This window comes from Nerophis lumbriciformis, linkage group LG17 (genome assembly GCF_033978685.3).
Source record: "Nerophis lumbriciformis linkage group LG17, RoL_Nlum_v2.1, whole genome shotgun sequence".
NCBI lineage: Eukaryota > Metazoa > Chordata > Actinopteri > Syngnathiformes > Syngnathidae > Nerophis > Nerophis lumbriciformis.
The window spans coordinates 30,342,854-30,368,118 of record NC_084564.2 but is presented as its reverse complement, the minus strand read 5'-3'; the positions used below and the strand labels follow the sequence as shown (position 1 = coordinate 30,368,118).

The 25,265-nt window shown below is 39.8% G+C and overlaps 1 protein-coding gene across 1 annotated transcript in view; it reads left to right on the top strand.

The window, feature by feature from the left end:
• Positions 1–23,964, top strand: part of ttc9b (tetratricopeptide repeat domain 9B) — a 54,426-nt gene extending 30,462 nt beyond the window's left edge. The window contains exons 2-3 of the mRNA XM_061972111.1: positions 18,943–19,125; positions 22,694–23,964. Coding sequence (XP_061828095.1) covers positions 18,943–19,125; positions 22,694–22,788 — 278 coding nt within the window. The 3' untranslated portion in view covers positions 22,789–23,964. The remainder of the gene's footprint in view (positions 1–18,942; positions 19,126–22,693) is intronic.
• The last annotated feature ends 1,301 nt before the right edge of the window (positions 23,965–25,265 follow it).

Sequence of the window (25,265 nt, the reverse complement as noted above, 5' to 3'; positions counted from 1 at the left end):
GTGATGTCGCGCCTGGCGGGGCAAGTCCACAGAATGAGGGCGGACATCGTGTATGGAAAAGGAAATGAGCAAAATAGGAACGTAATCGCACCTCTTTCCTCCGGGGGGGGATGTTTTTCCCTTCTCTGGTAATGGATTTTGTTCCCTCATTGCCTCAATCCTTCACCGCTTGTCTCGTTTGTATCAGCTTTTTCCCCTCCAAGGCTTTAGTCTTTAATGAAAGCAGGGCGACATGATGCTTCAGGCGACCTGGTGGGGTTCCTGAGCATGTGTTAACCTCTTTGCATAAGCACACAAATCACACCAAGGTACTGAAGGTAGTCACACAGTCGTCCCGAGCTCCAGTTATTTCCATTGGATACATTTCCCTGTGTTTTGTGCGCCTCTCTTTAAAGGGGAACATTATCACCAGACCTATGTAAGCGTCAATATATACCTTGATGTTGCAGAAAAAAGACCATATATTTTTTTAACCGATTTCCGAACTCTAAATGGGTGAATTTAGGCGAATTAAACACCTTTCTAATATTCGCTCTCGGAGCGATGACGTCACAACGTGGCGTCACATCGGGAAGCAATCCGCCATTTTCTCAAACACCGAGTCAAATCAGCTCTGTTATTTTCCGTTTTTTCGACTGTTTTTCGTACCTTGGAGACATCATGCCTCGTCGGTGTGTTGTCGGAGGGTGTAACAACACGAACACGGACGGATTCAAGTTGCACCAGTGGCCCAAAGATGCGAAAGTGGCAAGAAATTGGATGTTTGTTCCGCACACTTTACCGACGAAAGCTATGCTACGATAGAGATGGCAAGATATCCTGCGACACTCAAAGCAGATGCATTTCCAACGATAAAGTCAAAGAAATCTGCCGCCAGACCTCCATTGAATCTGCCGGAGTGTGTGAGCAATTCAGGGACAAAGGACCTCGGTAGCACGGCAAGCAATGGCGGCAGTTTGTTCCCGCAGACGAGCGAGCTAAACCCCCTATCGACCCTAGCTTCCCTGGCCTGCTGACATCAACTCCAAAACTGGACAGATCAGCTTTCAGGAAAAGAGCGCGGATGAGGGTATGTCTACAGAATATATTAATTGATTAAAATTGGGCTGTCTGCACTCTCAAAGTGCATGTTGTTACCAAATGTATTTCATATGCTGTAAACCTAGTTCATAGTTGTTAGTTTCCTTTATTGCCAAACAAACACATACCAATCGTTGGTTAGAAGGCGATCGCCGAATTCGTCCTCGCTTTCTCCCGTGTCGCTGGCTGTTGTGGCGTTTTCGTCGGTTTCGCTTGCATACGGTTCAAACAGATATGGCTCAAAAGCTTCAGTTTCTTCTTCAATTTCGTTTTCGCTACCTGCCTCCACACTACAACCATCCGTTTCAATACATGCGTAATCTGTTGAATCGCTTAAGCCGCTGAAATCCGAGTCTGAATCCGAGCTAATGTCGCTATAGCTTGCTGTTCTTTCCGCCATGTTTGTTTGTGTTGGCTTCACTATTTGACGTCACAGGAAAATGGACGGATGTTTATAACGATGGTTAAAATCAGGCACTTTGAAGCTTTTTTTAGGGATATTGCGTGATAGGTAAAATTTTGAAAAAAACTTCGAAAAATATAATAAGCCAGTGGGAACTGATTTTAATGGTTTTAACAATTCTGAAATTGTGATAATGTTCCCCTTTAAATCCCAGAGCTTGACAATTATTACACGGTGCCCACACAAAGTCAGCCGCTGTTGCGGCATCCCATTAAACCTCGGCTCATTCTTCCGTCTCGCCGCTCACATCAGGTTCGTCATTAAGACGAATCTCCCTGCCTCGTCGGCACCGCTCTTTCCCTTTGTGCGGCGTCACATCTCATTAGTCGTCTTCTTTCATCGCTAAACGCCACATTTCTAATTAAAAGCCAAGCAGTCAGCAGAGCGTATCTGATATAGCGCCTCGTCATTTGGGGGGAAATTGCCTCACTCATAGAGGTCAGAGTTCAGGAATGAGCCAACAGGGCAGACACTTACAATTGTGGGTATGACAGGCTTCAGCCATCATCTGATGCGAGGTTTAGTGTAGGGTTGTCCCGATCCGATATTTGGATCGGATCGGCCGCCGATTTTTGCAAAAAAATGCGTATCGGCAAGGCATGGAAAAATGCAGATTCAGATCCAGTTAAAAAAAAAAATTCCGGTCCGTGTTTTTCAACGCACCGATTTAAATAATACATTCCACTTTTCTGCTGCTCCCTACTTTCCGTTACGCATTTTCCAGCACACCTTCAACACATCCACAGGTATGTGTCCTAACCGTTAAGACGGCCATGTGAATTAAAAGTTACCGGTAAAAATGTCAGCTGTCTCTGTGCGATATAGAAAATTACTATATCGTGATATTGGAGTATACGTTCTCACACAGTTGCTTTTAGCTGCGGGCATTACACTACAGGCTCTTCCCACTCTTTCCTGTCTGTCCTTCTCACAGAAAACAAGCGCACCTTCTTACATACGTCACATACTGTCACGTCATACGTCACATACGTATACGCCCTCGCGCAGCAGAGAGGTAGCAGCATGGCTAACGTTAGCTGTGATGCTAGCGCAGCCGTGCGAGCAACGTTCCCTCTAAGATGCGCGCCTGCGCAATTGCGCACTGCTCAAGGGTCCTCTGAGCACAGCAAATATATGCCGCGCACCAAATCAAACCCATCTGAATTCTAAACAAAATAAACACATAATTTATTCTGTGTAATTTTGCAATGCAACTCTGAGTGACAGTGACAACAAGCGGCCCTAACGGTGTTCGTCAACACCGTTCAATTGAACACTGTTCAATTATTGTAACGTCTATCGAGATGCTTCGAGGACAGGAATTATATCGATCACTTTATTGAGCAAAACTGTTTATATTCGGCCATAACTACACCAAAAACATGAGTAAAAAACTTCTCTCTCGAAAAACTAGTCATTTGCTGCCGTACAAACCAGGCCAAAACCAACCTGTCATCTGTCACCAACACGCATACCACTAAGCCACTGGTGCGTTTATGGCCACACAAAAAGTCGGACAACTCAAACACCACACAAAGTTACACTATGACTCCTCAGTCATACGTGTGCTTATTCTACTGTCATTTATTATTAATGTTAATTTATTGATATTAATCATGGAATGCTGTTACTAGAGAAAATTACAGGAATGCACACTTCATCCTATGCTTATATTTCATTGTGCAACATGAGGATGTTTAAGGGGAACTAAATGTGATCTCTGAAAGGGGTACAAATGATTTCCAAAGCAGGACCCCCACCCAGACATATTGTACAATATTAATCCATAGCTTATGAAAAACAAGATTTCTTTTATTTTCATTACAAGTGGGCCAAATCACTAATATTACAAAATAATCTCATGAAAATGACTCCTGTCATTTGAGTGTTATAATAACAGATTGGTTTGAGACAGGTGTGCTGCTGGTATTGCCACGTGTGATGTTGCTCACATGTGCTCCACTGAATGCTCAGGGAGTTTTTGTGTTTGCTCACACACATGAACAATTATAGGGAACATTGCGTGCGAGTGGTAATACGAATGCAGGAAGAATTATTTAATTTCCCCAAAAAACAGCAGGGGTCTATCGTCTGGCCGTGGTTTGTCGAACAGACAACTGTAATTTGTCAAGTGTGGAGCAAAAGCGTTGCTATAAAAAGTAGCATTACTGCTAATATGTAGCATCATTTGAAAAGTCCCCTGCTAGAGAATGAAAAGTGTTTGAAACTCCGCACGTCAACATCTCCATTCGGTGCCACACGCCCACACCATCAAAATGCCGAGGCAAACATTTCCAGATCAACACCGTATGAAAAAAATAGTGATTTTTTTAATTGTGATTTCGTTATCTGCATGAAAGTTTAAAAGTAGCATATATTAATGCAGTATGAAGAAGAGGTGGTTGGGGCGTGGTTAAGAGGGGAGGAGTATATTTACAGCTAGAATTCACCAAGTCAAGTATTTCATATATATATATATAAGAAATACTTGACTTTCAATGAATTCTAGCTATATATATATATGTATATATAAATAAAATAAATACTTGAATTTCAGTGTTCATTTATTTACACATATACACACACATAACACTCATCTACTCATTGTTGAGTTAAGGGTTGAATTGTCCATCCTTGTTCTATTCTCTGTCACTATTTTTCTAACCATGCTGAACACCCTCTCTGATGATGCATTGATGTGTGGCACGCACAAAAGTGCTTTCATCAAATGTATTAGAGTCTGGAATCTTCCATCTCTCCCTAGCATGGCCCAAAACCAGTCAATCTTTGCTTCCTGAGGAAGATCTTCAGTGCCAAGCACTTGGTAGTGCACTACTTCTTCCCGGAGGCTATCCAGGTCCAATCGCAGCTGCGGCTTGGAACTTACAAGCTGTTATGAGAGTAGCGTATGTGTGTGTGTGTGGCCCTTTAATAGGTGAGCATGTGAGGTGAGGGACGTCAGTGAGTGTGTGGGCGAGAGAAGAGAGGGAGCGGTAGCGTGAGTGCGGGCGGGGACTAGTTTGTTTTGTGTTGGATTGGCTGTGTGCAAGCAATCAATAAAGCAAGATTTGCAACTAATCGCCGGACTCAGGCAGGAAAGGTGCAACAAAGCGTATTTCTTCATCTTACTCGTCGTCGGCGTCGCCATGGCTGTATCTTCCTCGTTCTTCTGCTTCGTCTCCTTGTTGTGTGCGCAGTTGTGCACTGCACTCTCTAAAAGCCGTATATGTTATTGATGTTATAGATGGCAGTATTGTCCTGTTTAAGAGTGTCACAACATTGCTGTTTACGGCAGACGAACTGCTTTACGGTAGAATAAAACATGACTGCTGTTGTTGTGTGTTGTTACCGCGCTGGGAGGACGTTAATGAAACTGCCTAACAATAAACCCACATAAGAAACCAAGAACTCGCCCTCGATCATTCTACAGTTATAATGTGATTGGGCAGGCACACTGTTTATATCGTGGGAAAGCGGACTCAGGTCCGCATGGAGCTGGAGGGGGCGTGGCCTCCAGCTCCGCCTGAATTTCGGGAGATTTTCGGGAGAAAATTTGTCCCGGGAGGTTTTCGGGAGAGGCGCTGAATTTCGGGAGTCTCCCGGAAAATCCGGGAGGGTTGGCAAGTATGAATATGACCAATGTATGATCCTGTAACTACTTCTATCGGATCGATACCTGGATGGCAAGTTGGATTAAAAAGCCACTCTGAGAGCGCCACACTGGCTCTAATTATTGTACAGCGTGGTATTTCACTGATGTGCTTTGCTGTTTTAATGAGGTTTCAGTCTTTGTGTGTGTGTGTGTGTGTGTGTGCGTGTGTGTGTGTGCGTGCGTGCGTGTGCGTGTGCTTACCCAACCTGCTGCAGTGGTCCTGTACTGTACGTCATTATCACACCCTTAATGCATCTCACCACACTACACTTCCTCTGGCATGCTTTCCATCTTCCTAATGGGCCAATAGGGTGCAGCAGGCCAGTCATCACTTGTGCTCAGGTCTTGTACATTCAGCCTTGTTTTTTGAGGGGACTTTTATCAATTATTATTTCGAGACTTGTGAATCACAGTAACTTATAATTCCTGTGTCAATGTGTGTGTGTGTGTTTGTGGAAACCTTGATTCCTTTTTTTAATAGTTGCTTGACATAGATAGATAGATAGATAGATAGATAGATAGATAGATAGATAGATAGATAGATAGATAGATAGATAGATAGATAGATAGATAGATAGATAGATAGATAGATAGATAGATAGATAGATAGATAGATAGATAGATAGATGGATAGATAGATAGATGGATAGTACTTTATTGATTTGTTCAGGAGAGTTCCCTCAGGCAAATTAAAAATTCCAGCAGCAGTGTACAGAATTGAGATCAAATTTAAAAATTAAAAAGGAAATAATGGGGGTATAAATGGAAATAAGATAGAAAATATTACAATAAAAATAAAAATTAAAGCTGCAAGCAACGATGGACGGGACCAACTTGGACGGCACATAAAATCCAAACCGGAGCAGTAATTAAAACTCTTTCGTCAACTTTTAATCAGGAGGGTTCAATCTCTCTCCTGTGCTAGTTTGAAGCCGACACGACGAACACGCTCAGAGGAGATAATGTTTGAAAAAATGTGACCGGTTTTTACAAAACTTTTGTTTTGAAGGGGGAATTGCAAACTTTGTGTTGATTTTTGCTGGGGGTTGTCAATTTATGAAATGCAGGTCTAAGTGAGACCTACATAGAGGTTTTTGTTTCATGTCTCTACGACATTCCTACTGGAAGTTACAGGCAATTTTGTCTGTGTTTTCTTCCTAGGAGCAGTTTTGTCTGTGTTTTCTTCCTAGGAGAGCGCAATTTTGAGTTTTGGGATTTTTTTTTTTTCATTAGGTCGCAATTTTCGCCGGTCCTGATGTGTGTGTCCAGTTTGGTGAGTTTTGAAGCATGTTAAGGGGGTCAAATTACAGCTCAAAGAGGCAAAAGTGACCGTTTCTACAAAACTTTTGTTTTGAAGGGGGAATTGCCAACTTCCTGTTGATTTTTGCTGAAGGATGTCAGTGTATGAAATCTAGGTCTAAGTGAGACCTACATAGAGGTTTTTGTTTCATGTCTCTACGACATTCCTACTGGAAGTTATAGGCAGTTTTGTCTGTGTTTTTTCCTAGGAGGCGCTAGAGCGCAATTTTGAGTTTTGGGGTTTGGTTTTTTTAGTAGATGGCAATTTTCGCCAGTCCTGATGTGTGTGTCCAATTTGGTGAGTTTTGAAGCATGTTAAGGGGGGTCAAATTACAGCTCAAAGAGGCTGCCGGTATAATAATAATAAAACCTTACAATTACAATAGGGTCTTCTGTCCCAAAGGGACATTGCGGTCCCTAATAAAAAGCAACAACAAGAATACAAATATAACAGTACAAATAAGAATATAACAAAAGAAAAATTGTAATGCACATTACGCAAACTGTGTAATGTGTATCACCTAGTGGTTAGAGTGTCCAACCTGAGATGGGTAGGTCGTGAGTTCAAACCCCGGCCGAGTCATTCCAAAGATTTTAAAAGTGGGAGACATTACCTCCCTGCTTGGCACTCAGCATCAAGGGTTGGAATTGGGGTTTAAATCACCAAAAATGATTCCCGGGCGCGGCCACCGCTGCTGCTCACTGCTCCCCTCACCTCCCAGAGGGTGATCAAGGGTGATGGGTCAAATGCAGAGAATAATTTCGCTACACCTAGTGTGTGTGTGACTATCATTGGTACTTTAACTTTAACTTTAACCACCACCTTCAACTGGAGTGTAATGGTATCAAAATTACTTTCTTTCATTTTGACCTCGAATATAAGACCGTGTTTTCTAGCGAGAAAAAAAGTCTGGGAAAAAAAAAACGTCATATATGCAAGTAATGCTTTTCTTCCTGTCGCTCACATACACTACTGACCTGTGGAGATGTGGTTTTCCTGGGTGTTGTCAGGTTAGTAAACAACAGAGGAGGAGTTATGATGCTAATTTTAAGATAATGGTTATTAAACAACTGTTCAGTTACTAAGAAACATGTCTTTTTTTTTTTTTTATTACAATCTATTAGCTATTTCACCGGAAAAAAAATATCTTAGATTGTATTTATTTTAAACCCTTCGAAAGCAGGAGTCGTCTTATATTCAATATGGTATTCAGCCTTACCGTGTCTTTTGTGTCTGGATTGCTCCTGACTTTACAGATTGTTTTTTCCTGTGTTTTGGTGTTTATTTCTGTTTTCAGCACTCCTTTCCTCCTTTTGTTGTCACTTTTGGCTGATTGGGCACACCTGACTCTGTTTAGTGATCATGACACTCACCTGCCTTGGTTTAATCATCAGAGGGCTTTATAAGCCAGCATCACTGTTTACTTTTGCCTCGTTAATTGCTCACTGTATCTTGGTTTATGTTGGTTTCACAGGCCTCAAATTGTAACTTTTTAAGGTCAAGGCAAGTGTTGGTTTAAAGGAGGGCTCATATTTTAGGGCACAAAGGCAAGTTAGAAGGGCACCAAGGCAAACATTATTTTCTTTCGAGGCAGGGGCTCCAAAGCATGCATGCATGCATATTTATATACATCCCTCCATTCATATACATTATATATATATATATACACACACATATATATATATATATATATATATATATATATATATATATATATATATATATATATATATATATACACATATATATATATATATATGTGTATATATATAACTGTTTTTTTTATTCATTAATACATTTTGATAGAGGGAGGTATTTTTTTTCCATTATTATTATTATTTTTTTAAGTTATGTACCGGGACAGATCCATTAAGAGTTTGAGCAGAAATATGTCGTGTAGGATTTAACTATACACATTAACACATTAACAAAATGCTATGTCTCATGAATGGATTTTGAAGTAATACCTTTGTGACATGAAAAAAAACACAAGTAATATATAAAAACCTTGCGTTTACTTTTTGATATCAATATAAAACACAAAGCAGTTTGGCTAATGAAGACGAAGTCTAATAAACAAGCTTTGTTCTTCAATTTGTTCAGTACGACAGTTTGGCTAACAAAAACAAAGAGGAGTGACACCTCTCACATTGAATACACAATCTTTACAGCCGTTGTTCAGTTGGATGAGATGACAAAACATTTGACCTCAAATTGATGTTATTTGAACACTGATACAGTTTGCAGTTAAATAAAGGATGAGTGAACATCCCAGTCAGCAAACTAAAGACTTTATAAACAAGTAGTGACAACGTTCACACATCAAATGTTTTTTTTTCCTTCGCTGTATACTTTGGAGACAAGTGTCTCCAGTAGTGTCCACACCTGTCTCCATCCAAACACAGCAGTGCGCTCTTAAACACATGACGGGAAGCGAGGGAAAATGAGGTTAAACCAAGCGCTTGGCTCCGTTTACTCCGAGGGGAAATCTCCCGAGCAAAGTCCGTGTCCTTAGTCCGCCATGATTATCAAGCCAAACGACGCTAGTGCGCATGCGCCTGACATCGTGTTGCCTAAAATGCATTAAAGGCCTACTGAAACCCACTACTACCGACCACGCAGTCTGATAGTTTATATATCAATGATGAAATCTTAACATTGCAACACATGCCAATACGGCCGGGTTAACTTATAAAGTGCAATTTTAAATTTCCTGCGAAACTTCCGGTTGAAAACGTGTAGGTATGATGACGTAAGCGCGTAACGTCGATGGTTGAAACGGAAGTATTGGGACGCCATTGTATCCAATACAAAAAGCTCAGTTTTCATTGCAAAATTCCACAGTATTCTGGACATCTGTGTTGGTGAATCTTTTGCAATTTGTTTAATGAACAATGGAGACTGCAAAGAAGAAAGCTGTAGATGCGATCGGTGTATTAGCGTCTGGCTACAGCAACACAACCAGGAGGACTTTGACTTGGATAGCAGACGCGCTATCCGACGCTAGCCGCCGACCGCATCGATGATCGGGTGAAGTCCTTCGTCGCTCCATCGATCGCTGGAACACAGGTGAGCTTCGGTGTTGATGAGCAGATGAGGGTTGGCGTAGGTGGAGAGTTAATGTTTTTACCATAGTTCTGTCGAGGTCCGTAGCTAAGTTAGATTCAATGGCGTCGTTAGCAACAGCATTGTTAAGTTTCGCCAGGCTGGAAAGCATTAACCGTGTCCATGGTTTAATAGTATTGTTGATTTTCTGTCTATCCTTCCAGTCAGGGGTTTATTTCTTTTGTTTCTATCTGCAGTTAAGCCCAATGCTATCACGTTAGCTCCGTAGCTAAAGTGCTTTACCGATGTATTGTCGTGGAGATAAAAGTCACTGTGAATGTCCATTTCGCATTCTCGACTCTCATTTTCAAGAGGATATAGTATCCAAGGTGGTTTAAAATACAAATTCGTGATCCACAATAGAAAAAGGAGAGAGTGTGGAATCCAATGAGCCCTTGTACCTAAGTTACGGTCAGAGCGAAAAAAGATGCGTCCTGCACTGCACTCTAATACTTCACTCTCACGTTCCTCACCCACGAATCTTTCATCCTGGCTCAAATTAATGGGGTAATCGTCGCTTTCTTGGTCCGAATCGCTCTCGCTGCTGGTGTAAACAATGGGGAAATGTGAGGAGACTTTCAACTTGTGACGTCACGCTACTTCTGGTACAGGCAAGGCTTTTTTTTATCAGCGACCAAAAGTTGCGAACTTTATCGTCGTTGTTCTATACTAAATCCTTTCAGCAAAAATATGGCAATATCGCGAAATGATCAAGTATGACATAGAATGGATCTGCTATCCCCGTTTAAATAAAAAAAGTTAATTTCAGTAGACCTTTAATAAATGATGTTTCTTTTGGTAATTAAAAAATTAGACAATATTACTAACCGTCTAGAATTTTATCGCAAATTATCATCATACCATTTACTGTTACATCCCTCGTCCATTAACAAGTAAAAAGTCAAGGACGGTCACGGCATGTTCTTGCCGCAAATTTTGGTCAATTTTTTTAGGGCTTACGGCAAAATGACGAGGGCCACGGTTGCCTGATGTCAATGTTTGTTTCACATGGGCCATGCCTGGCTAAGGACATTATGCTATACTATGCTTCATGTGCACCTCCTTGCTGCACTCTCCTTGTGTTTTGGGGGAATTACATATAATACCTACCTGCATGTCGTCTTCTGTCTCCGCATTTTGAGGTCACGCCAACTACCGCCATGAGGAAACGTAACTTTTTGTTAGCAAGATATGGCCTTGGTGTCAACCTACAGATAAAGCGTTTCGGCCATTAAGTGATACAAACTGTAACAGAATATCCCCTGAAAGCTGTGCTCATGTACACTAATGAGGAGTGGGATGGGCAGGTGTGTGCAGAACGGCTGTAAAAACAACAGTGTTCAATACCCGACCACCTGAAATTCTGCTCATGTTTATATCATCTTTGTAAGAGCTGACCTATCAGAAGCATTAACAAAAACATGGTAGACTAACACTAAACTGTGCTCCTAAGTAGGGTTGCAAAGGGGTGGAAAGTTTCCGGTAAATTTCCGCAAATTTACCACGGGAAGTTAAGCTCGGGAAGTTTGGAAATATTGACCATTTTTGGATTATTCAAAGTTGGACACCGTCCATGGGAATTAATGGGAATATATGGGCATTAATAGGAAGTAATGGAAATTAATGGGGAATTACAATAACGACATATTATTAGGCACTTGTCTATATGCTGCGGCATCTTTGTGGCATTTTTGATGTAGCTCTTTGCACAGTATTTGCAAATGTACACGGCTTTTCTGCCTACATTGGTTGGAGTGAAATGTCTCCACACATCAGATGGTGTACGTGGCATTATTCTGTTTGTAATTATTTATTTTTGTAAAACACTAATGCAATGCCACACAGATATAAATAGTCAGCTAAATGATTGGAGTAGTCTTTAAAAATATTTTACTGATGGACAAATGATCAGAAATAGGCTAGATGAATAAATGAACACTCAATCAGCATGCTAAATAAAACTATAACCTACATTCTTGTATGATAACAGAATGGCTAGCAGAAAAGAAGGCAGAGGTGTGATTTAGTATTTGCTAGTTGAACTTTACAGATCACAAAAAAGGTAAATTCGGATCGCTAGCGTTGTTAGCATAAATGAATGGGGTTTAACATAGAGAAAATTAGCATCACGGCTAACGGAGAAATTTTTTCGGTTCATTATGAGACTATGGTGGTACATAAACCTAGCTAGCTAGAGATATTAGCCCCAAAATCATTTAACAAGTACAGGAACAACTAGCTCGCTTGAGTGGAAGTCTGCTGTAGTAGTCTACAGTAGGGATGTCCCGATCCGATATTTGGATCGGATCGGCTGCCGATATTTGCCAAAAATTGCGTATCGGCAAGGCATGGGAAAATGCCGATCCAGATCCAGTTTAAAAAAAAACTCCGATCCGTGTTTTCCAACGCACCGATTTAAATAATACATTCCACTTTTCTGCTGCTCCCTAATTTCCGTTCCGCATTTTCCAGCCCACCTTCAACACATCCACAGGCACGCAGTTGCTTTTAGCTGCTGGCATTAAACGACAGGCTCTTCTCACTCTGTCCTGTGTCTCCCTCTCACAGACAGCAAGCGCACCTTCTTACACACGTCACATACTGTCACGTCATACGTCACATACGTATACGTCCTCCCCGAGCAGAGAGATAGCAGCATGGCTAACGTTAGCTGTGATACTAGCGCAGCCGTGCGAGCAACGCTCCCTCTAAGGTGCTCGCCTGTGCAATTGGCACTGTTTAAGCGTCCTCTGCGCATAGCAAATCTATGCCACGCACAAAATCAAATAAAAAAATAAGCGAATAACAATTTTCGACACACGGACACGACAGAGAAAACAGTTTTCGTCATCATTGTTCAAATATTGTGACGTCTGTCGAGACGCTTATCTCCATTCGGTGCCACACGTCCACACCATCAAAATGCTGAGGCAAAAATTTCCGGATCAACACCGTATGAAAAAATTAGTCATTTTTTTAGTTGTGATTTCCTTCTCTGCATGAAAGTTTAAAAGTAGCATATATTAATGCAGTATGAAGAAGAATGTTTTAATGTAGACATGCAAGCCTTGAAAGAAACATTTGAAAATCAAGACTACATTTCCTGCAAATGGGTGCATTTCTACCCTATATTTTAACTTTAGATTTATTCTCATATCAAACTCTTTTGGCTGTCTTTTTGACACTTACATCCGGCGCCCCCCTCCACACCCTGGATTATAAATAATGTAAATAATTCAATGTGACTATCTTGTGTGATGACTGTATTATGATGATAGTATATATCTGATAGTATATATCTGTATCATGAATCAATTTAAGTGGACCCCGACTTAAACAAGTTGAAAAACTTATTGGGGTGTTACCATTTAGTGGTCAATTGTACGGAATATGTACTTCACTGTGCAACCTACTAATAAAAGTCTCAATCAATCAATCAAAACACATAGAATCATCATACTGCTGTGATTATATGCATCAAGTGTTCATTCAAGGCTAAGGCAAAATATCGAGATATATATTGTGTATTACAATATGGCCTTAAAATATCGCAATATTAAAAAAAGGCCATATCGCCCAGCCCTAGTTTCAATGATGCCATTTCTGTTTGTCATGTATAATTTTGTCTATTTTGTGTTTATCCTTGAATAAACAGGTTAGTTTCTTGTTACCAACCATTGTGTATTATTCAAACTCCCCTAATTCAGCTGGCTAGTTGTTATCAAGAGTACTAAAACCCTTTTCAACATGATTCTGACAACTAAGTAGGCTAAATAACTTTAAACTTTAATACATGCTCGGATAGGCCAGTATAGGTCAGTATCGGTATCGGTTAGTATCGGTATCGGATCGGAAATGCAAAAACAATATCAGTATCGGATCGGAAGTGCAAAAACCTGGATCGGGACATCCCTAGTCTACAGTCATACAATAACAAGCAATTACACCTCTATTCAACTTAAATACCATAGATCAAATACATTTACCCCAGTAATATCCAGTATATTGACTGGATGAAGTCCTTGGACTCAAATACTAGTGTGGCCTCAATAGCCCTGCTGTAGTGTGTAGCATGCTGGGAATTTTCTGCACATGTGATTGAGGAATGCGCTGTTTAGGGTTGAAATTCTACTGAATTTGCATTAAATCAGGTTGTTTTAGCTAATAATCATACTGCAAGATCTAGCATGTTGCATTCAATGTTTATTCCCATTAATTTCCCATTAATTCCCTTTAATTCCCATATATTCCCGTTAAATTCCCATGGAAAGTTTCCAACTTTGAATATTCCCGGAATTTTGCAACCCTGCTCCTAAGTGCCACATGTTACAGAGTAGAACACCATTTTTGTCAAAGCAGCGTTGACCAACAAACACCACAACACTTGAATAGGTATCGACTGGGTCCATTCCCTCATGTTCATGCTGAATTATTCAGCGTTATGCACTCGCGTTGTTGACAGGCACTGTGTGCTACTCAGCGGACATCCTTGACTCTGAAAATCACTGATATATTTTAGCTTGATGATAGGACCACGGCCAGGCCCGGGGGCCTCATTAAGGCACCCGGGCAATCTACTAGCTATTTCACCGGGGAAAAAAGGAGTTCATTGGCCTCGACAGGAGACGTGCATGTGTCCGTTGCCCGCAATCATTCACAGGAGAGATTATTTAAACAATTTGTTTACTAAGTATTCCTGATAATACAAAACATGCATCTAAATAATTCAGGTTTCAGTCAGATAGTATTCAAAATATTTCACACAAACAAAAAGGAAAAAAACATAACCACAGGAGTGAAGACAATCGGCCGGCTGGTTTTGGCAACAAGGCATCCTTTTTTATTTCCAGAGTCGGTAACCATGGTGACGACTTGCAGGCAACAGGATGCTGAGATTGACTAGCTTGATGCACATAAGGGTGTGTAATAATAGACGTAAAATTGATTAGTGGCTGCTATCATTATATGTTTTTGTTGATAGTTAATGGCTGGTGATGTTGATGTCCAAGTTCATTGATATATTTATACAAACATAACAGTTTTCTGGCTCAAAGAGGAAAAACTCGCTGTTGTATTGCTCTTTTTGTGTCTTTTTACGCATTGAAATCAGAACAAACGCGAATTTCCGGAACTCTGCGCATCACCAGGATGCAGATATATATTTTTTTAATCGATTACCGCTTTCCGCCGGTGTTTTGTTTTGTTTATATTTGCCGTGTCAAATTATAAATTATTATTAATTATAAATTATTGATCGACTACAAAGTCATGAACTTTCCGGTACAATTTCTTCAATTTTGATTCGTTTATCGATGTCGATTGTCATGTCATGTTCGAATGTACATTGTGGACGCCGTCTTTGCTCCACAGTAAGTTTTTGCTGTCGTCCAGCATTCTGTTTTTGTTTACTTTGTAGCCAGTTCAGTTTTAGTTTCGTTCTGCATAGCCTTCCCTAAACTTCAATGCCTTTTCTTAGGGGCATTCACCTTTTGTTTACTTTTTGTTTAAGCATTAGACACCTTTTTACCTGCACACTGCCTCCCGCTGTTTCCGACATCTACAAAGCAATTAGCTACCTGTTGCCACCTACTGATATGGAAGAGTATTACACGGTTACACTGCCGAGCTCTAGACGGCACCGACACTCAACAACAACACATCATTTGCAGACTATAATTACTGGTTTGCAAAAAATATTTTAACCCAAATATGTGAAATTACATAATCTCCCACGGCACACCAGACTGTATCTCACGGCACACTAGTGTGCCGCGGCACAGTGGTTGAAAAACACTGATGTAGACCAAATGAAGTGTTTTGAAAGTAGAAAAAAAAATCATAATATGACCCTTTTAAGTAAAGACTGAAACACGAACGTGTGCCTTGCTGTTGCCCTCGCTGACCTGACCTCACACTCGCTTTTTTGTACACACACTCTTACACTGACAGAGGATGACAGGTCAGGCAACAACAGCTTTGAACAAACTGCAGACTCCCATGATTCTCACCTCCTCCCGTATTCCTGATCCCACCTGCTTTTAAGCGGCCCTGTCCCTCATTTCTTGTAGACCAACCCGCCCCTCTGTCTCACACTCCTGATTCACCCTTCCTCCCGGCTAATAGTCCTGACTCATGTTTTTCACAAAGATCTGTGTGTGTGTGTGTGTGTGTGTGTGTGTGTGTGTGTGTGTGTGTGTGTGTGTGTGTGTGTGTGTGTGTGTGTGTGTGTGTGTGTGTGTGTCAAGGGCACGGAGAGGCAAGAGGAAGGGATGAGAGGATGGTTAAAAAAGAAGCATGACACATGAGGACAGTGGGGTGCAAACGGGGAGGGGAGAGCTTTTCTGATATGGGGAAAAAGATCCGAACACTGGCAAAGACGGAAGGGCAAGAAGCTGAAAGTACAAACAAATCGGTTACAATGAGCAGAGGAGCGGCGTTTGAGCGATAAGACATCTGAGCCGTGGGGGCGGCAGTCATTTAAAACCTTCCGTGGACTAAAAGCTGTGTGTGTCTTCAGTAATGAAGTTATGGAGGGCATTAGCTGCAGGGGATGGACGCCACAGAATGCATTTGCCGGATCGAACACTGCAAAGAGAACCAAAACAAGTTCCGCTGACTTCCGAAGTAAACGGAGGTACAAAACCCAAAACCGGTGAAGTTGGCACGTTGTCCATCCATCCATTTTCTACCGCTTATTCCCTTTGGGGTCGCGGGGGGCGCTGGAGCCTATCTCAGCTACAATTGGGCGGAGGGTGGGGTAAATCGTAAATAAAAACAGTGCTATCAAATAATAAATGTTCAAATCAGATTACTGCAGGACGAGGAATAGCTAAACATGCTTCACTACACACCCTAGCTCACCGGCGTCACAATGTAAACAAACGCCATGGGTGGATCTACACCTGACATCCACGGTAATGATACCAAGTACAAGAGCGTATCTAGTCGATACCACTATCTATATTTTTTATCGTCACAAAATCTTTTTTCCTTTTAAAAAAATTCATATTATGTTTATAAACTCAGTAAATATGTCCCTGGACTCATGAGGACTTTGAATATGACCAAAGTATGATCCTGTAACTACTTGGTATCGGATCGATACCCAAATTTGTGGTATGATCCAAAACCAATGTAGAGTATCAAACAACAGAAGAATAAGTGATTATTGCATTTTAAAAGAAGTGTAGATAGAACATGTTGAAACAGAGTTGTAACACTGAAACGCCCACTGCTTTAAGACATGCTCGCCTCCATGGCGACAAATAAAGTAAGTTTCTTCCAAGTAGCATTATCATTGCAGAACGAGGAATAGCTAAACATGTTTCACTACACACCGTAGGAGGATACAATAGCTCACCGGCATCACAATGTAAACAACTGTCATGGGTGGATCTACACCTGACATCCACTGTAATGATACCAAGTGATACCAGGAGTGTATCTAGTCGATAATACTATGATTACAGCGATATTTTTTAACGTCACAGAATCTTTTTTTGCTTTTTAAAAAAATGTATATTATGTTTAAATGGTCCCTAGTGTGTGAATGTGAGTGTGAATGTTGTCTGTCTATCTGTGTTGGCCCTGCGATGAGGTGGCGACTTGTCCAGGGTGTACCCCGCCTTCCGCCCGATTGTAGCTGAGATAGGCTCCAGCGACCCCGAAGGGAATAAGCGGTAGAAAATGGATGGATGGATGTTTATAAACTCAGTAAATATGTCCCTGGACACATGAGGACTTTGAATATGACCAATGTATGATCCTGTAACTACTTGGTATCAGATCGATACCCAAATTTGTGGTATGATCCAAAACCAATGTAGAGTATCAAACAACAGAAGAATAAGTGATTATTACATTTTAAAAGAAGTGTAGATAGAACATGTTGAAACAGAGTTGTAACACTGAAACGCCCTCTGCTTTAAGACATGCTCGCCTCCATGGCGACAAATAAAATAAGTTTCTTCCAAGTAGCATTATCACTGCAGAATGAGGAATAGCTAAACATGCTTCACTACAAACCGTAGGAGGATACAATAGCTCACCGGCATCACAATGTAAACAACTGTCATGGGTGGATCTACACCTGACATCCACTGTAATGATACCAAGTGATACCAGGAGTGTATCTAGTCGATAGTACTATGATTACAGCGATATTTTTTAACGTCACAAAATCTTTTTTTGTTTTAAAAAAAATGTATATTATGTTTATAAACTCAGTAAATATGTCCCTGGACACATGAGGACTTTGAATATGACCAATGTATGATCCTGTAACTACTTGGTATCGGATCGATACCTAAATTTCTGGTATCATCCAAAACTAATGTAAAGTATCAAAGAAGAGAAGAATAAGTAATGATTACATTTTAACAGAAGTGTAGATAGAACATGTTAAAACAGAAAATAAGCAGATATTAACAGTAAATGAACAAGTAGATTAATATTTAATTTTCTACCACTTGTCCTTAATAATGTAGACAAAATAATAGGTAGATAAATGACTCAATATGTTACTGCATATGTCAGCAGACTAATTAGGAGTATTTGTTTGTTTACTTACTACTAAAAGACAAGTTGTCTAGTATGTTCACTATTTTATTGAAGGACTTAACTGCAATAAGAAACATATGTTTAATGTACCCTAAGATTTTTTGTTAAAATAAAGCTAATAATGTGGTCCCCTTTATTTAAAAAATTATCGAAATCGTTTTTGGTACCGATACCGGAACCAAAATATTGGTATCGGGACAACCCTAGTATGTATGTAGTAGACACACAACTATCCAGACTAGACTCACCTCCACCTCATTTTTTATGAAAAATGGGATGCTTCTAACTTTGTCCACCAGAAACTTCCCTTGACTATTCCCACAAAGCAAGGTCCGTAAAGGCACACTAAACAATATCAAATCTGTTTGGGATGAACTGGAACAAAAATGGCCCCACAAACTCAACAAACAGGCTCTATTGCCTTCAGTTCTTCCCAGAACGTCACATCCTGCCGGAGCCAAATACTTTTGCCTAGGAATGTTCTAGAAGAGTTCACACCTTTTTGTCAGTCATGCTCATTTTGAGTTCTTGTTTCTACATGGCTTGTCTTTACAGCAGAGAACATTGCGGCCCCTGCCAGAGGGGACAGAAGTGCTTACGCCACTTTTTGATGTCTTTTCCGGCCTGTGCGACATTACTATTGTCTATTTATAGTCAGCTCGCTGGCACCCTGTGTGACTCTATAAAAGGAGCCAAATCCATGATTTCCACATCACTCTTGCAGGTAGAATACCTTCTTAGTGACCAACCTTCTCTCTCTTTGGCTCCCCCTGCTGGTGGCAGCTTGTCTGTTGCAGTCCGAGCTGGTCAACTATGAGCGGGTGAAGGAGTACTGTCTGAAGGTGCTGAGTCATCAGAGGGATCACTTCAAGGCCATGTACCGCGCCGGCATTGCCTTCTACCACTTGGGCGACTATGAGTGTGCCCTACGCTACCTGAAAGACGCCAAGAGCCGCGAGCCTACAGGTGAGGATTTTAGTGACTGCAATGGATGAAAACAAGTTAGACACCCATACAAATCCTTAGGCCTTTATATAAGGATACCACCTTGTCACTTGAATGGAGCCTTGAATATTGGCCAATATGGATCCTGCATGAATCATACATACGTTGGTTATTTTGTAGTGAGGAATCTTAAAATAGCTTAATTAAGGGAAATGACTTATTTATGAATATCCATCTGTAATTGACTTATGCGATCTGGGGACACCTAGTAGCCACAGTAACTCATTAGGTTAAGCCAGGGGTCGGCAACCCAAAACAGTGAAAGAGGCATATTGGACCAAAAATACAAAAAAAACAAATAAAAAGTTGTATATACGTCTTATAAGGAACACATGACGTAAGTGTCTATTTTAGCCTACTATCAAAATGACTTTAAAAGTCTTTTATAAGTGTTATAATGAAGGCAACACATGTGTCTATATTAGCTATATTAGCCTACTAAAGGGTCCTCTCCAAGGTTTCTCATAGTCATTCACATCGACGTCCAACTGGGGTGAGTTTTTCCTTGCCCTTATGTGGGCTCTGTACCGAGGATGTTGTTGTGGCTTGTGCAGCCCTTTGAGACACTTGTGATTTTGGGCTATATAAATAAACATTGATTGATTGATTGATACTATCAAAATGACTTTAAAAGTCTGATATAAGTGTTATAATGAAGTCAACACATGGCGTAAGTGTCTATATTAGATATAATAGCCTATTATCAAAATGACTTTAAAAGTCTTATATAAGTGTTATAATGAAGGCAACACATGATGTAAGTGTCTATATTAGCTATAATAGCCTACTATAAAAATGATTTTAAAAGTCTTATATAAGTGTTATAATGACGGCAACACATGATGTAAGTGTCTATATTAGATATAATAGCCTACTATCAAAATGACTTTAAAAGACTTATATAAGTGTTATAATGAAGGCAACACATGATGTAAGTGTCTATATTAGCTATAATAGCCTACTATCAAAATGACTATAAAAGTCTTATATAAGTGTTATAATGAAGGCAACACATGATGTAAGTGTGTATATTAGCTATAATAGCCTACTATCAAAATGACTTTAAAAGTCTTATATAAGTGTTATAATGAAGGCAACACATGATGTAAGTGTATATATTAGCTATACTAGCCTACTATCAAAATGACTTTAAAAGTCTTATATAAGTGTTATAATGAAGGCAACACATGACGTAAGTGTTTTTATTAGCTATATTAGCCTACTATCAAAATGACTACCGTATTTTTCGGAGTATAAGTCGCATCGGAGTATAAGTCGCACCTGCCGAAAATGCATAATAAAGAAGGAAAAAAATATATATAAGTCGCAATGGAGCCCTGCCAAACTATGAAAAAAACTGCGACTTATAGTCCGAAAAATACGGTATGTGTCGCAGGCTGAAGCAAACCTTCGTTGACAGAAATGTAATATTTATTCTACACATTTTTTCAACATTTGAAAACATTAGTAAATCAGAGGCTACTCAGAAGGTGAGATAACTCCTGGAAATTACTGGCTTTTAATGGCCAAAGGTATAGATGTGTGTGTCTAAGTTAAAGGAAACGGCAGGCTGTCTTCTTCTAATGGATTTGTTCCAATCTTTGGCAACCTAGTAAGGATGTCATGCCTGCGTATAATATCACAACAAAAGGCAATCATATGGTTATTGTCAGTACTATCAGAAAACAAAGACTAAAACCAACTACAACCAATGCTAGCAATGGTTATACTGGTTACAATAAGTAGAGCATGCTTAGCAGCCTAATGTACGCCCAAAACTAAAGAAAGGAAAGAAAAATATATTTTGCCCTGTCAGTTGGAATACACATCGACATACAGGCTAACGAGCATATATTTCCCCCGTTAGCCTGTACGGTGGTGTGTCATTGACCGGGCTGGCATGCTAAGCATTACACTAGGAGCGAAGCACCATCACACTAAGCATTGGTTGCAGGAACATTCTAGTTTTGTTAGACAAGAGCATAGACAGTATTGGACAATATAGTTTACATACCAAATGTCCATTTCCATTTATTACATGTAATAAGAAAACGTAAATGACCGATTTACCTATCAAGGAGGAAATTAGCAAGTTTGGCGTCAGATGAAAAAATCTTCTGCGCCTTCAATCGTCTCCATCTTTCAAAGGCATCCTATTTTTTTCCTGGCTTTGTCATGAATTAGTTGAGAATCGTAACGAGGCCTTTTAGATTTTCCAAGGTCTGACATGTTTAGTAACTTTACCAGTGGCAGTTGCCAGATGAAAATGGCATTGCGTAACTGGCAACCTGGATGTGAATACACTCACAGACTTTCTAATTGGTTAAAACAGTGGAGGGCGGGGCATCGAAATGAAAAGATTTTCGGGGCTGTAAATCGAATTTTGAAATGAGCATATCCCGGCTGAACTACTGTTATCAGTTATAGAGGTATTGGAAAATAATATTATTTATTAATCCCTTTCGACATATCAGGGCCATTTAATTTAATGATTACAACATGATGCATCATCCATTCATAAGAAATAAGTAAATTCACCTCCACAGCTCCAGGGGGAGCCTTTGTCCCAAACAGCCCGTTAGCTTACTGTTGCTTAGAACAGTGTTTTTCAACCACTAGTGTACCGTGAGATACAGTCTGGTGTGCCGTGGGAGATTATGTAATTTCACCTATTTGGGTTAAAAATATTTTTTGCAAACCAGTAATTACAGTCTGCAAATGATGTGTTGTTGTTGAGTGTCTGTGCTGTCTGGAGCTTGGCAGAGTAACCGTGTAATACTCTTCCATGTCAGTAGGTGGCAGCAGGTAGCTAATTGCTTTGTAGATGTCGGAAACAGCGGGAGGCAGCGTGCAGGTAAAAAGGTGTCTAATGCTTAAACAAAAATTAAACAAAAGGTAGTGCCCCTAAGAAAAGGCATTGAAGCTTAGGGAAGGCTATGCAGAACGAAATTAAAACTGAACTGGCTACAAAGTAAACAAAGACAGAATGCTGGACGACAGCAAAGACTTACTGTGGAGCAAAGACAAAGTACATCCGAACATGACCTGACAATCAACAATGTCCCCACAAAGAAGTATAAAAACAACTGAAATTTTCTTGATCGCTAAAACAAAGTAGATGCGAGAAATATTGCTCAAAGGAAGACATGAAACTGCTCCAGGAATATACCAAAAAAAGAGAAAAAGCCACCAAAATAGGAGCGCAAGACAAGAACTAAAACACTACACACAGGAAAACAGCAAGAAAGTCCAAATAAGTCAGGGTGTGATGTGACAGGTGGTGACAGTACACCTACTTTGAGATAAGAGCTATATTGATGCATGCTTGGTTATGCTTTAAAGTCATATCCAACAATTGCGACAACAACCTTTTACTGTCAACTGAGTTTTGTTTTTTAATGATTTCTGCTGGTGGTGTGCCGCCGCATTTTTTCAACGCAAAAAATGTGTCTTGGTTCAAAAAAGGTTGAAAAACACTGGCTTGAATAAAGTGCCACCATTAAAAAAAAAACCTGTTTCTGGTTGCCAGACACCAACGTGCTGCGCTACATCCAGCTGACAGAGATGAAGATGAGCAAGAGTGGACTGCGAGAACGGGAGATGGGCAAAGAGACGCAGGGCTGACCTTTGGCCTTTCCCGCCCGCCTGACGCCCTTAATCCTATTTTGACCTTTCCCGTGGAATCCTGCCTCAGCCCTTCTGACGATGACAGCACATGGGCACAGACCAGGTGACGGACATCCTCCTCCTCTCCTCCTGTTTGTCCCTCAGGTGCTGTGGCTCTTCTTCTCCCTCCAGCTGTGTTGTACTCCACTCCAACATGGACGTTACAAAAGCTTTCCTTCCCCGCTCTCCTGCTCCTTCTCTGTCGGAGGAGAAGATGAGAAAGAGGTGTGTGACACATCCAGCAGAGCGTGTCCATGAAGGCATCATCAGGAGGGCTCACTCAGGCCCTTTAAGCAGACTTTTCCTCTTCTCCATATTTGGAAGTCATGGATAACACTTATGGACCTTTCTTTTCCAATTAAGGGCTAATTTGATGTGTTTCTAATTTCTCGCTTTTTTCCCCCAGTCTCCAACTGTGCGGCACTGCAGTTTCTTGAGTTTGTTGTCAAAAAGCCCCCAGAGATTTTCCTGACAAAACTGACTTAAAAAAAACTAAACACAGTAACCACAAATACAACAAAACATTCAATTTCACAAATCTAAAATCTTAAAAAGTTATATTCAAAAAGAAAACATGATAAATCTATTTATTAATATATTTTGGAATATTTGATACTGATCACAACATGTAAATACATTATTATTATTAATAATAGTATATATATGATCAGAAACACTGATCTAAAATGTAGCCACAAATATAACAAGAGGCACTTATTGGCCACAACATTATTTATTTTGATGACCAAGTGTCCTAACACCTCTCCATAGGACACACTCTTACCAAAACAAGTCAAGCCACTATTTTATCTGATGTTGATTTGATGTTATTCTATTTCACTTTTATATACAGTACAGGCCAAGAGTTTGGACATACCTTCTCATTTCAATGCGTTTTCTTTATTTTTCATGACGATTTGCCCTGATGTGGGATCCGAGCCGAGGATGTTGTTGTGGCTTGTGCAGCCCTTTGAGACACTCGTGAGTTAGGGCTATATAAGTAAACATTGATTGATTGATGATTGATTGATATTTACATTGTAGATTGTCACTAAAGGCATCAAAACTATGACACCTGGGAAGTGAAAACCATTACATTGAAGCTCATGGAGAGAATGCCAAGAGTGTGCAAAGCAGTAATCAGAGCAAAGGGTGCCTATTTTGAAGAAACGTTTTCAGTTATTTCACCTTTTTTTTTTGTTTAGTACACACTAAAAAATGTTGGGTTAAAAAATAACCCAGTTTTAACCCAGCTACTGGTTCAGAAAAGGAAAAAAGCCCTTATTTGAGTTATTTTAACTCAACATTTTAGGTTAATTTTATCAACCCAACTTTTGCGTTAAATTATTTAACCCAAAAGTTGAGTCATGATAACTTAATGTTGGGTTATTCCCAACCAAACTATTGGGTTGAATTATTTAACCCAAAAGTTGAGTCATGATAACTTATTATTGGGTTATTCCCAACCAAACTATTGGGTTGAATTATTCAACCCAAAAGTTGAGTCATGATAACTTAATGTTGGGTTATTCCCAACCAAACTATTGGGTTGAATTATTTAACCCAAAAGTTGATTCATGATAACTTAATGTTAATTGATTCATAACCCAACTATTGGGTTGAATTACTCAACCTAATGGTTGAGTTATGATAACTTAATGTTGGGTTATTCCCAACCAAACTGTTGGGTTGAATTATTTAACCCAAAATTTGAGTCATGATAACTTAATGTTGGGTTATTCCCAACCAAACTATTGGGTTGAATTATTCAACCCAAAAGTTGAGTCATGATAACTTAATGTTGGGTCATTCCCAACCAAACTATTGGGTTGAATTATTCAACCTAATAGTTGAGGTATGATAACTTAATGTTGGGTTATTCCCAACCAAACTATTGGGTTGAATTAATCAACCCAAAAGTTGAGTCATGATAACTTAATGTTAATTAATTCATAACCTAACTATTGGGTTGAATTATTCAACCTAATAGTTGAGTTATGATAACTTAATGTTGGGCTATTCCCAACCAAACTATTGGGTTGAATTATTTAACCCAAAATTTGAGTCATGATAACTTAATGTTGGGTTATTCCCAACCAAATTATTGGGTTGAATTATTTAACCCAAAAGTTGAGTCATGATAACTTAATATTGGGTTATTCCCAACCAAACTATTGGGTTGAATTATTCAACCAAAAAGTTGATTCATGATAACTTAATGTTAATTGATTCATAACCCAACATTGGGTTGAATTACTCAACCTAATATTTGGGTTATGATAACTTAATGTTGGGTTATTCCCAACCAAACTGTTGGGTTGAATTATTTAACCCAAAATTTGAGTCATGATAACTTAATGTTGGGTTATTCCCAACCAAACTATTGGGTTGAATTATTCAACCCAAAAGTTGAGTCATGATAACTTAATGTTGGG